The sequence below is a fragment of the Psammomys obesus genome, unplaced genomic scaffold (genome assembly GCF_907164565.1).
Source record: "Psammomys obesus unplaced genomic scaffold, mPsaObe1.curated_primary_1811, whole genome shotgun sequence".
NCBI lineage: Eukaryota > Metazoa > Chordata > Mammalia > Rodentia > Muridae > Psammomys > Psammomys obesus.
The window spans coordinates 2791798-2805235 of NW_026596131.1; the positions used below are offsets into that span (position 1 = coordinate 2791798).

A 13438-nucleotide genomic window follows, 5' to 3' on the forward strand; every position below is an offset into this window, starting at 1 on the left:
CCATCACCATCACCATCACCATCACCATCACCATCACCATCACCATTCCTATGTGTGGGGGTAGTAGGAACTCTGTGTAAATGTGAGTGCAGTGCCTGCAGAGGCCAGAAGAGGGCACTGGATTCCCCTGGAGCTGGTGTGAGCCACCCGATGTGGGTGCTGGGAACCAAACTCAGGCTCTCTGGGAGAACAGTGTGTACTGCAGACCACTGAGCCATCTCTCCAGCCCCATGTTCCCTATTTGAAGCATTCATGCGACTAACACACATTTGGTCCACACAGCGCATGGGGAAGGGGCTGGCCTGAACACCTGGCTGCAGGGGGTGCGGAGATGGGGGAGAGGGTGCCTCTGAAGATTCCTCCAGAGAAGAGTGCTCGGCGCTTAGTCCCTGCCCGGCAGCCACCCCAGCTTTACAGCTGCAGAATCAGGTATGCCTGGTAGGTCTGCAGACGCCTATTAGGTCTGTGGGCCTGGCTCACTTGATGAGGGCTGCTTACCTTGGTGAGGCTCAGGGGAGGTCACTTGGACTTCTGTATATTCCACATCCATGTTCTGAGGGTCTGTTGAAAGGAATCACAGTGCCTTGAGTTTAGAACCTCCTCCAGAGGCTTCCAACCACACCCAGGACCTTCATTCCAGTCAGCCCTATGCTGGTACCGGCAGAGATCGTAGCCTCTCCGACTCCTGTTACTGAGTGTGATGACCCTCTGCCAATCTCTCCAGCCCTTATTGTTGTTCTCTCTCCCTCTCTCTCTCTTTCTTTCTTTCTTTCTTTCTTTCTTTCTTTCTTTCTTTCTTTCTTTCTTTCTTTCTTTCTCTCTCTCTCTCTCTCTCTTTCTTTCTTTCTTTCTTTCTTTCTTTCCCTTTTTGTTTTGTTTTTGAGACAGGATTTCTTTTTTTCTCTGTGTGGCCTTGGCTGTCCTGGACTCACTTTGTAGACCAGGCTGGCCTCGAACTCAGAGAGATCCTCCTGCCTCTGCCTCCCCCAGTTTGTTGTTGTTTCTTGAGACAGGGTTACATGTATCCCAGGGCAGCTTGGAACTTGCTATGTAGCCAAGGCTAGCCTTGAATACCTGTTCTTCCTGCCTCAGCCTCCTGAGTCATGGGATTACAGGTGTGACTCATGCCTGGCATTACTTTGCTTTTAAGGCCCCACAGAATTAGGGGTTCTTGCTGGCAGATTAAACAGACAGTGCAGCCAAAGACACTTCACAGAAGCAGGTTGGGAATTTTGGTTCTCATGAGAGCAGCATGGCTCAGAAAACACCTTTAAGAAACAGCTTAAGGAGCCAGGCACAGCACTCTGGGAGGCAGAGGCAGTGGATCTCTGTGAGTTAGAGGCCAGCCTCGTCTACAAGTGCATCCAGGACAGCCATGGCTACACAGAGAAACCCTGTCTCGAAAAACAAAAACAAAACCAACAACAATAACAGAATGATTTAAGGGAGGTCAGGAGCCATGATGGCTGCCATCCGGATAGTGGCTTCATTTTAGTGAGGTCAACAAACAAGCCATAAGCCAACTAGTTACTGAAAAATTTTGGGAACCGTGACTCAACCTTCCCACACAGAGGAATGGGGACAGAAAGAAAGACACACACACAGATCACCCTGTTACCAAGAGAGATTTTGAAAATTAAACTAAACACACAATAAAGAATAAATACACAACAATGAATATAAAAACAGAAGAAGACATGAAAAAACTAAAAACAAACAAAAAAGATTTAAGCTGATGCCTCTAAGCTTGAGGCAGAAGTAAATTGCCTACTGTTAGCTGTCTCAAAAAAAAAAAAAATCTTAAAAATCTCCACCTCAGCTGGAGAGAAACATCCTCCTATACCACTCTGAGTGCCAGGAAATTGTTGTTTGTTTGTTTGTTTTGGTACAACAGCTCATTTCTACTTGGATTAGGAGGCATTACTATTCAGAACACTGGCTAGCATCTTTGGAGAAAACACTCAGCCATCTACACTCTACAACTATAGACTAGGCCTCTAAGAGGGGTAGGAAACTATCCAGCCACTGTCTTTTTCTTTTTCAGGGGACATCGGCATCTGCAAAGCCATGTTTTTTGTTTGTTTGTTTGTTTGTTTGTTTTAATGTAAAAGTTTCTAATACAACATTTAAATAATTACCTTTATTTTGATTTATGGGTTTCATTGCATCATTTCCAACGTCATCATAACCTGGTTGAAAATAACAATCTGGATGAGTGACAGAAGAACTTAGTTTCCTGTAACCTTGTGTGTGTGTGTGTGTCTGTGTGTGTGCACCTTTGTGCTCTCAGCCATGCATGGGGGGGGGGGGGGGACAGAGGCTGACGGCCTTATTGTAGGAGACAGTCTGTTGCTGAACAGAGCTTGCTGTTTCGTTTCGGCTAGAGTGGCTCATGAGCAAGCCCACAGGGCATGTCCGTCTCCACCCACTTCGGTACTGGGGTTGTGGGTGCTTGCTCCCACATACGCTTTTTATGTAGGTGCTGGGGAATAGAACTCAAGTCCTCATGCTCACACAGCAAACGCTTTACCATCTCCCCAGCCCTCCTGTAACTTCTGAAAACTCCAGTACTGCAAAGAAAGAAGCCAAGTGTGGTACGGGCAGCAAACACCTTTGCCTCTAGGTCCTGGGTCGCCTGGCTCTCTCTGCTGTGATGTCTTTTCCTAAGTGTAGCGGGACCCCTTCACTGCCCAGGGAGAATGTGCAGCTGACATGGGGGCACTTTTGTTTGAGAGTGATTTGGAATTCAGAATGGCTGTACATAAGTCAATTAAAAATTAAGCCTCTTTCTAGAAGGGACCAGTCACCAAAGCTGAATACGAAAGCTGATGGTTAGCTAAACCTCTCCGGTTAGGGAACTGGGTTGGTGAGAATATGGTTTAAAGAAATAAACAGTGTCTCTCGATTATCATGTCAGTGGGCATACACAAACAAGGTGCGGGGCAAGCCCCCTGGTAAGCCCTTGCCCAGAATGCATGAGGCTTTGGCTCAATCCCAGCACTACAAAAACAAACAAACATTTTAGCATGTTCTTTGCTTTAAAAATTCTTATAGATATTATAAGTACTATTCTCCAAGAAGACAGGATTCTCCACGTGTTCAAGCTAATTAGTGTTGTTATGTAAATAGCTGGTTTGGGTTTGGTTTTGGTTTTGGTTTTTTATTGATTGTTTTGTGAGGCAAGGTCTTGATATGCAGCCCTAACAGAGCTTGGAATCACCATGTAGACCAAGATAGCCTTCAGTTTGTGGTGATCCTCCTGCGTCTGCCTCCAGAGTGCAGACATGTTAGGCACGGGCCTCCACACCTGGCTCCACGTGACTTTCTCACAGACCCCAGGGCACTGAGGCTCACTGGGGCAGGCCTCGCTCTACTGAGGTCTGCAACAGAACGATGGATGTCTCAAGCCGGGTGGAGGTGGTGCACGCCTTTAACCCCACCCCCACCACTCAGGAGGCAGAGGCAGGTGGATCTCTGAGCTCAAGCCCGGCCTGATCTATAGAGTGAGTTCCAGGACAGCCAGAGCCATACAGGGAAACCCCGTGGGAGAGGAGGAAACCAGATCTCAGCATTTCTAAAAATTGCTTCCGCAGAATGTTTCCCTTTGTGGCAAAGTTAAGCAGAATAGAAAATTCCACCTTAGCTGTGTTGTCAAAGATTTAATTTGACCTCTGGTTTCTGCTTCCCAAATGCCATCTGACGACTGTGGGGCAGTTTCAGTCTTTGGAGGCAACAGATATTAGGGTTAGTCTCCATTTTTCATTCCAAAGAAATGAAGCATAGAAGGGTGAAAAGAGAAAAAGTCCTGCTTTCCTCTTCTGTTTGGGTTTTTTTTTTATTGGCTTATCTTTTTTTATTGGCTTATCTTTTTTTATTGGCTTATCTTTTTTTATTGGCTTATCTTTTTTTATTGGCTTATCTTGACTGGCTACATACCACTGCTTGAATCCAGGATTTCCCTTCTACCACAACCCCAACTATGTTGTGTTGGCAGAAATCTTGGTAATTAAAGGAGGCCTTGGCTTTACCGTAATGGCTGTTGGCTTCCACATTGGACTCAGAGACCTTCTCACTGTTGGAGTTCAGAAGTGGAGCAGCTGGCCTTCACATGTCAATGAGAAAGAATATATATATATATATATATATATATTAACAACATTTTCCCCTGTACCCCAAACCAACAAAACCATCAAAGGAAGATCATGAGAAAGCAAAAACTATGCCCATTACCCGCCTGTAATCCCAGCACTGGGAGGAATGGCTGTTTGTTGGAGACCAGCCAGAGCTACAGAGCAAGATACACGAAGCTGGTCATGGTAGCTGTAATCCTAGCCCTTGAGAGGTAGAGGCAAGGAGATCAGGAATTTAAGGCCAGCCTGGGCTACGTGAGATCCTGTTCCAAAACAAACACAGGAGGTTGTGTGTATGTATGAATGTGTGTGTGTGTATGGGTATGGTATTTGTGCATGCGTATTGTGTATGCAAAGGCTGAGCCATCTCTCCAGCCTGATAAAAACACTTCTTTTAAAAAGGCCAACTCTATTATTCTAAATATACATTGTAGTCAAGACAGACAGACGAAGACAGAAACACACACAGACACACACACACAAACACACACACACACACACACACATTATACCCAGGGTTCCTATCCTTTATGAGTTTGCCAAGAACCTCTGACAACTTCCTAATGACCAGTCTGGGCTTGCAGACAAGTCCATCCTGCCCATGAAGTAACCGCCCCCTCTTACAAGGACACTGACCTGGACATCTCCACGGGTTTCTGTTTGGCTTTTTAAAAAAAGAGAGAAAAATCCGGGTCAGTATAAGTGGGACAGTAACCGTCTCTCCCTGGACTCCCTTGGAGCCCGCACTGGGCTGCAGCTCAGTTGGCAGAGTGCTTGCCAACCAGGCACAAAGCCCGGTACCACATAACCCACATGCATATCTGTGAGCCCAGCACTCCCAGGTGGAGGCAGAGGATCAGAAGTTCAAAGTCACCCTCAGCTCAGTTGAGGCCAGCCTAGGGTGGGTATGAAGAGAGAAGGGAAGGAACAAGAGAGATGTGATGTAATCATACATGTTCCAGTGAGAGGAAAGGAGGGAGAGCAGGTCCCGTAGACGGGTTTGCTTGCTTGTTTTTATGCTGCCAAGGACCCGTGCCAGGCCCTCAAACACGCCGAGCAAATGCTACCATCCCTGGGCTACTCCCCTTGCCCTTCTCTTGGCAGTACAGCAAGAGACTTTATGTAATTTTCTCATATACATGTACTTTTTAGCCAGAAGCCATTTTAATTCACAGCATGTGATCAAGGATTCAGACTCCCGGAGAAGCGGGCGGCTATCTCTTTGATTCAAGATGATTGCAAAAGGCAAAAACCTAAGCCAATTCCTGTGCTTTCAGGTCCAAGCTGGCCTGAGACCCAAGGTCAGGGTGAGTCCTGGGAACAGAAATCAAAATCTGTCTCTTTCCAAGGAGCTGCAATTTTCCTACCTTGCACGGAAAAAAATTAAAGGCCCCTCCCCATCCCATCTGCTGCTCCCAGCCAGCCAGCAGCACCATTTTCATTGAGTCTGGGCTAGGCCCTATTTCCTGGAATGTACCCGGTCAAGATGGTGGCACAGTTGAAGATTATTTGGGAGGCACGAAGTGTGAGCATTCGAGTGCATGTGTGCATGTGTGTGTGTGTGTGAGAGAGAGAGAGAGAGAGAGCGCCACAACATGATACACACCAAGAAAGAGCAAGCCATCTAGTCAAGTACCCATGTTCATGAGCAGTGAAGGCCTCACACCCACCAAAGCCAGAACCCTGAGTTATCAAGGCGACATCCCAAGAAGGAGAATGCACAGTTCCTTCCCCCTTAGCCTCCTCAGGGATGCTCCACAGTCCCGGCCAGCTTCCGGGAAGGACAACCTGTGACTAGGTGCTCACCTTTGGCTTTCCTCAGGAAGTAGCATTTGGCTGCGACTATCAAAGCAGCAATGATCACTCCAATGACAGTCACTGCGATGAGCCCTTTCTTCCACGGAGCGAGAAAGACTGGGGGTAGGGAAGGGAAAAAAGAAAGAAAAGGAAGCACTGGTTTTCTCCTGCCAGCAAGAGATAACAGGAGGTTTGAGCAGCAGCTCAGACCCATTTTCACAATCCTTGTAAACGGCGTCTAGCCTTGGCATCTCTCTGGGAGAGCTTCCGTACTCGGCGGCGGGGGCAGAGAGGTCAAGGTCAGCCAGTTTTGCTGAGGTGTTGCTCCATTTGGGGCATCCTGTCCATCCTCCTCCATCTCTCCAGAACTCTCCCACTCAAGCACACAGCTAGGCTGTGTTTGGACAGGGGTGGGTCGTGGATGGATATTTAACCCACGGTATGAGTCAACTGTGGTCTCTCCGTCAGATGGTTGGAATTGGGACCGGATAAAATATTTCCAGTTCTTTGTATATAAACTCATCTCCTTTCTTACTCAAGTTAGCGTGAGTGGAGTTCTGCCAACTGTAACTAATCAGACACTGGTCCCTTAGCTCATTCAAACGGGCCGGTCTCCACATGCGTGTGTGTGTGTGTGTGTGTGTGTGTGTGTGTGTGTGTGCGCGCTCCACAGCGCACCTCGCCGGCGAGGACTTACCCCTGACTGTTAGCATGCTGCTTCGGGGACCCATCTTCACCATGCTGGCTCTGTTGGAGGCGGTGCAGTAATACTGTCCCTCCTGCTCCTTGCTGGCTAGTTTCTTGTACCAAAACGCTTGCGTGTCATTCAGGGTGTCTTCATGGAAGTGTCTGTCCTCCCCTTCTTTGTAAAACCTGAACGTGATCGGGCCGGTCCCCTCTTTCACAGAGCACCGAAGCACCATCTCGTTCCCGGACTGCACCTCGTTACTCGACAGGATGGAAATCGTAACTTCATCCACCGGGGCTGGAAGGCAGGCAGAGGATTAGCCCCGGAGAAGGGCAGAGGCAAGGATAGGGCGCACACCCGTAACCCCAGCACTCGGGAGAGGCATGCAGAAGGGTCTCACGCTGCAGACCAGCTTGCAGCAGAGTGACACAGAAAGACCCTGTTGCAAAGAACCCAAGAGGGAGAGGGAGTTAACAGAGAAGGACCTCAGAATGGCTGCTTCTTCCTGTCAGCTTTTCTCCCGGCCTCCAATCTGAATCCTCGTCTACCCACGTCCACGTGGTCCCTTCCCTGATTATACTGGAAGGACAGTAACAGACACATCCTGTCCTCATTCACTGATAAGACACAGACCCTGGGAGCACGCCCCATCCTCCCACCACGAGCATGGCTGGCCACTCTTTGGAGTTGTGTGGAGTTGTGAGAGTGTGTGCATAGGTGTGTGTGTGTGTGTGTGTCTGTGTGTGTGTGTCTCTGTGTGTGTGTGTGTGTGTGTGCTTGAATGATTTCTCTCTGCCTTTCTGCTTACGAAGAAATGTGGTACAAGGGTTGGAGAGATGGCTCAGCACTTAGGAGCACTGGCTGATCTTTCAGGGAACCCAACCCGTGTTTAACTCCCAGCACCCACATGGCAGCTCACGACGGTCTATAACTCCAGTTCCAGGGGACCTGACACCTTCAGAGAGATATACATGCAGGCAAAAGAGCAATGCGCATAAAAATAAGTAAAACTTTTAAAAAAGGATGTTCAGTGCTTAGCCTGGTTTCTTCCCCTTTTCCTCTGTGAGCTCACAGCCTCATTTCACATTTCCTTGCTCTATCCCTCAAGTTTGCCTTCCACCCATCTGGTTTTGTTATTGTTGTCTATTAGTGTCATTGTCTCTGTTTTACTTTGTTCGTTTATGTTATTTTGAGACAAGCTCTCACTATGTAGCTCCAGCCGGCCTGGAACTCACGGAGATCCGCCTGCCTCTATCCGCTGGGATTAAAGGCGTGCATCACCATACTATGCCCTTGTTTTGTTTTGTTTTGTTTTGAGACAGGGTCTTATATAGCTGGCTCTGAACTCCAGATCTTCCTGTGTCCTGTTGGCCTCTGAAATACTGGGATTATAGGCATGTACCACTGTCCCTGGACCCCCATCTGCTGTTCAAAGCTTACTGTTATCTCTCAAAGAAACGGGTGGCGGGGGGGGGGGGGAATACCCTGGTCCTCAGGCCATCGTCCTGAATAGCAAATTCAATGGAGGAGGTCATTCTTTCGTTCCTAATCCAGTTTTCCTGGCCTCCTGCAGCCAGACTGTCACCCAGCCCCTCCTGCTGACATGGCATCACTAGCTGTGCTGTCTCCAAAGCTGATTTTCTTCCCTTACCAGCTGCCTTCTCCTTTACTACTTATTTTGACAGTGAAATATGGGCTTTCTGGAAAGTCGGTCCTCAGTCCTCCAACTTGACTCTTTTTTTTTTTTTTTAAATAACACTTTGATTTTTTTTTTCTGTGCACAGGTGTATACACACCACAATGAGGAACTGACTATTGAGAGAACATTTTGTGGGACTCTGTCCTTCCACCAAGTGGGGCCCAGGGGATTGAACTCAGGTCATCAGGCTGGACAGGCACCTCTACTTGCAGCCCCTTCGTGTGCACGCTTAGGGGCTCTGTCTTCACATTCAGTTTTTAACTTCTGAGCACTGAAACATAAGCAGAAGTTTCCTGTCCAGACAGCTTCCTGGAACCACACAGCTCCCTTCCCACCTGGAGGCTTGGAGAGCCGAATTCGCTGCCCCTACTGTGCGCCCTCTCAGCAGCATTCCTACGTTTCTGGTTTCGAGCCTGGCCTTAAATGGCTGAGCCTCCTCAGCAACATTCTTAACCGCTCAGTTTCTGGCCCTGTGTCATCAGCCCAGGCGACCCTGACAACCAGCAACCTCAGGCTGCCCAGCAGACAGACATGAGTCACCTCTCTGAGCACAAAGGGTGGTGAAGCCCAGCATGAGGCCTGGGATGGCCATGGACCCACTACCGGGGCAGACAGCCTGAGCACATTGCCCAATCCAACAGCGACAGCATCTCTCGCTGGGAGGCTCAAGGGGTTAGTGGTGAACTGGTCTCAGGAGCCAGGCTGCCTTAGCTCAAATCCCAGTCCTACCACCCACCATTTGCTCTAAGTCTTGCTGAGTTCATTGCAAAGTCGGTGGCGAACTAGGATGAGTCCCCCGCAGCAACCAGGTTTATCTTCCCAAATCTGTTCTTGTCATGCCCCAGCTCCCTCTCTTGTCCACGGACACTTGGGTCTTATGTGACCCACGCTGGTCTTGATCTCACTATGTAGCTAAGGATAACCTTGAATTCCTGATCCGCCTGCCTCCACCTACTAAGCGCTGGGATCACAGGCCTGTTCTACCTCTCCACCCGATCCCACTATGCTGTGCTCAACTCTCCCCCACACCAGCACATGCACACCCCCAAGACCAGGGTGAGACTCTCAGGCTAACTAACGCCATGAGGCCAGGGCCTGCAGCTCGGCCCGCTGTATGTTTCATGCGTGACCCAGATGTTCTACCAAGCTCAATGGCAGAAAAGAGTTCTGGCCTGCAGTTCTTGGGGGTGGCTGTCTGTTCACCCAAAAAGGCCCCCAAGCCAAAGAAGCCCAAATACACAATACCAGTAGTTCCTTAGGTCCAGACACCTTCCCTCTTCAGGGGAGCCAAGTGTCACAGGGATCACAGTGGCTACATCAAGAACCCCCAGATGTTTGCCAGACCCGTTTGCTGGGGCTTGTTCCTTAACCCGGCAATCCCTGATTGACTCCGAACCTTCCAGCCCATTAAAGCCCTGGTCCTGCTTCTCAAAGCACAGGTGCTTACCTATCACCCTGACCTTCAGGATCTCGCTGTGCAGCTCAGGGTGGGAATGGCAGTTATCCACGATGCACTGGTATTCCACGTCTTTGGTGGGCTTATCTGTGAAGGTTGCCGGGTCATTGGAGTTCATCATGACACTCCGAAAGATCCTTGTTGCTTTTATAAGGTGGTAGGTGATAGGCGTGGTTCCATTTATCGAGTGGCAGCTGATGCCTACGGCGTGTCCCTTTATGATCTCAGACGTGGCATCATGAAAAATCCTGGGCTTAGAGAGCATTTCTAGAACAACAGAGAAAAACGATCCAAATGAAACAGAAACAGTAACCCAGCCCAGGACCATCCTTCTGGAAACTCTGGGCTTGGCCCTGAGATCATGATTTCAAATGCTGGCTTTCCTGCCGGCCTTGTCCACCTTTAAGGGGCTCCCATAGGCTTCCAGGCAACGCTTGTCTATATGTGTGTGCGTTTGGTAACAAGGGAGAAAATGAACAGTTTCGGCTAGATGGGGATGTAGCCTGGCGGTAGAGCCTAGCATATGTAAAGTCTTGAGTTCAATTCCCAGCACTAAGGAAGTGGACGCAGAAAGAAGTTTGTGAATTTGAGGCCAGCCAGGGCCTCACAGTGAGATCCTGTGTCAAAAGAGGAAAAAAAAAAAAAAAAGTGAAAAGTAAAAACAGGTTTCTCCCTGTAGCTCTGGCTGTCCTGGAACTCCCTCTGCAGACCAGGGTTGGCCTCGAACTCACAGAGATTCACCTGTCTCTGCTCCCCAAGCACTGGAATTAAAGGTGTACATCACCATCACCCAGCTTTAAAAATAAAAAAAAATCTAATCTCCATAAGCAAGATAATGGTATAAGATCTGGGTATGTCAGAGCACGCCTGTAATTCTGGGAGGGCAGTCTCGAGTTTGAGGCTAGCTTAAGCTACATAGTTACCCTTTCCTGTCTCAAAAGGATAAAGGAAAGAAGAAGTGAGAGAGAGAGAGAGAGAGTGTGTGTGTGGAGGAAGAGGAAGGTAAGGGAAGGAGAGAGGGGGTAGGCGCCATCCCGGTGTGGTGGTCTGTGCGTGAACCCAGGTCCTCTACAAGGGCGGCAAGTCCCCGAAAACACTGAGCAACCTTTTTACACCCCTTGTGTGTTTGTTTTGTGAGCCAGGGTCCTGCCCTGTAACACAGGTTAGCCTTGAGCTTGCAGCAATCCTCCTGCCTCACTGGAGGGATTAATGGCATGCACCATCAATATCCCACGAGAATAGTCATCTTCTTCCTCTTCTCCTTCTCTTTCTAAGACAAGGTCTTTTATGTTGGGATTCAGGGAGGATTGAGACAGGGCCTTGCTATGTAGGCCCGGCTGGTCTTGAACCCACAGCAATCCCTGTTTCAACTTCCTGGGTGTCAGGACTATAGGTGTGTACGCTCCACTATACCTCCTAAATGGCTCGTAGGTGTACAAAGAAGTCCGAGCAGCCTAACGCTACACTGTACTCCGTGGAGAGCCAGGATGTGGGTGTGTTTCCTCCCTAACCTGAGTGGGCTCCCACCCCCAAAGCCAGCATCCTCCCAGCCCCAAGACCACAGCAGCAGCCATCACGAAAGCCCTTAACTTGGCCGTGCTACTCCTCCTCCGTCCTCCAAGGGCCGGCCGGCCATCCGCTCCTTGCTCCTACCCCTACTCCACCATTGCGGGGCCGAGCACCTGGGGGCATACTCACCACAGACCTTCATCTGCACCGAGTTGCTCCTCTTGAGCACTTTGCCGATGGCCGCGGTGCAGACATACCTCCCGCTGTCCCTCTCCTCGGCAAACTTGCTGAAATTCTGATGCCGCGTCAAGACCCTGTCTTCCTTCTGGATGGTGAAGTTGGCTGAGGGCGTGCCAGGGACAGAGCAGGACAGGTCCAACATTTCCCCTTGGTCCAGACGACTGGAGGAGAATTCCAGCTTCGGCTTGGGAAACAGCTCTGAAATACATCAAATGGGAAGGGACCCTGTGCCTGGAGATGCATGCGGTCCAGCTACTTTCAGCAGAATCGACCCCTCACAGCCTGCAGGAAGTCTTCCTCTGCTTTCCACATACCCGATGGGCATGGTCTTAAAAGAGCCGGGTCTCCCACTGAGCCAGAGATCTCTCTGCAGGCTCTTCTCATACTCCATTCTATGAGAATTCACTCATCCATTTGTTTGTTTACTGAGACAGGGTCTCAAGTAGCCTAGGTTGGCCTTGAACTAGGTAGCCAGGGATGACCTGGATCTTACTATCTCCACCTCCCAGGTGTTGGGAGTGGAAGTGTGCACCACCATGCCTGGATTCCACAAGTATTTACTATAGGGAAGACCCTTTGCTGGGCATCAGGGAGATAACAGTGCATACGGGACAGTCTGACTTTAAAGAATGTAACCTAATACTCAATTCAGGAATACTGTTTGCAGCAGAGCCCTTAGAGAGGAAACTGAACTTCACCTTGGGAGAATTAAGGGAACAGTTCTTGTAAGGAAGTTTACCTAGGCAGTTGCCTAGAGAAAGTATATTAGACAGAGTTTGGAAGTTCATTATGGCCAGAAGGAACTGCTGTTGGCTGCCTGCTTGTATCTGGAGTCCTCAATTCATAGCAGCCAGCCCAGCATACAGAATATGTCCGACGCATATGTTGAAGTAATGGCTTTTCTTTCTAATAAGAGAATGCATACCTTATCAAGAACACTCCAGATATTTGTCATTATCAGTAATGACGACGGGTGGGATGGGGCATGCCTTTGATCCTGGCACTCAGGAGGCAAGATCTCTGTGTATTCTGGGCTACATGGGGAGTTCTAGACTACATGAGGAGAATGTACCATCAGTAGATAAATAAAGAAATAATTCACTAAATTGCTCGCACATAACGTCGTACTCTACACCAGGAAGCTCTAATACAGTGTGCTAACCCCTCCATTGGCTAGAGGGCAACCTACCTACCTGTAAGACCCGGGGTAGTGGCTGGGACCACACGTTCAAAGCTGGACACTTAGGGGCTCGGGGAAACTACTGAATGAATGGACAGACGCATGTATGAATGAAGAGTTTCAGCGGAGAACCTAGAAGAGTTGACCCTGCCCTTGGAGACACTGTAAATAACACAGGCTCATCCCAGCCCTCTATCTAACCATAGTGTCAGTTTAGGGTACAGCATTGAGCAGAAGAGTTAAGGTCTCTTATCTCAGCAGCTTACATTCTAGTGACTGAAGGGACACTGCGAACAAGAAAAAGTATACTGTTACTTTTAGTGCTAAGGGTTTTAGAGGAATAAAGCCGTGCATGGGGCTAGGAGTCTTAGCTGGGTGATACCTAGCATGGTGGGACATGCCTGGAGTTCTGGTACTTGAGTGGTGAAGGCAGAAGGACCCAGTGTTCAAGTTCACCTAACTCCATGACATAGTTAGGTGAAAGGTCAGCTTTGAAATCACAAGATCTTGTCTTTAAAAAAATAGAGGAAGATGGTGAGATAGCTGAATAGTCAAGAGCACTTACTGCTCTGGCAGAGGACCTGGATTTGATTCCCAGAACCTACAGCAGGCAGCTCACAACCATCTGTAACTCCATGTTCAAGAGATCTGACATCCTCTGGTCTCAGCTTCACCGGCACAGTTACACATAAACACACACACACACACACACACACACACACACACACACACACACACA

At 48.9% G+C, this 13438-nt stretch overlaps 1 protein-coding gene across 3 annotated transcripts in view; it reads right to left on the bottom strand.

The window, feature by feature from the left end:
* Positions 1-13438, bottom strand: part of Pecam1 (platelet and endothelial cell adhesion molecule 1) — a 53651-nt gene that overhangs the window by 22563 nt on the left and 17650 nt on the right. For all 3 annotated transcript variants that reach the window (XM_055592564.1, XM_055592562.1, XM_055592563.1), the window contains exons 6-13: positions 11469-11717; positions 9762-10037; positions 6625-6912; positions 5937-6044; positions 4767-4794; positions 4029-4102; positions 2139-2189; positions 499-561 (exon numbers count right to left, since the gene is read on the bottom strand). In XM_055592564.1, the coding sequence (XP_055448539.1) occupies positions 499-561; positions 2139-2189; positions 4029-4102; positions 4767-4794; positions 5937-6044; positions 6625-6912; positions 9762-10037; positions 11469-11717 (1137 nt within the window). The remainder of the gene's footprint in view (positions 1-498; positions 562-2138; positions 2190-4028; positions 4103-4766; positions 4795-5936; positions 6045-6624; positions 6913-9761; positions 10038-11468; positions 11718-13438) is intronic.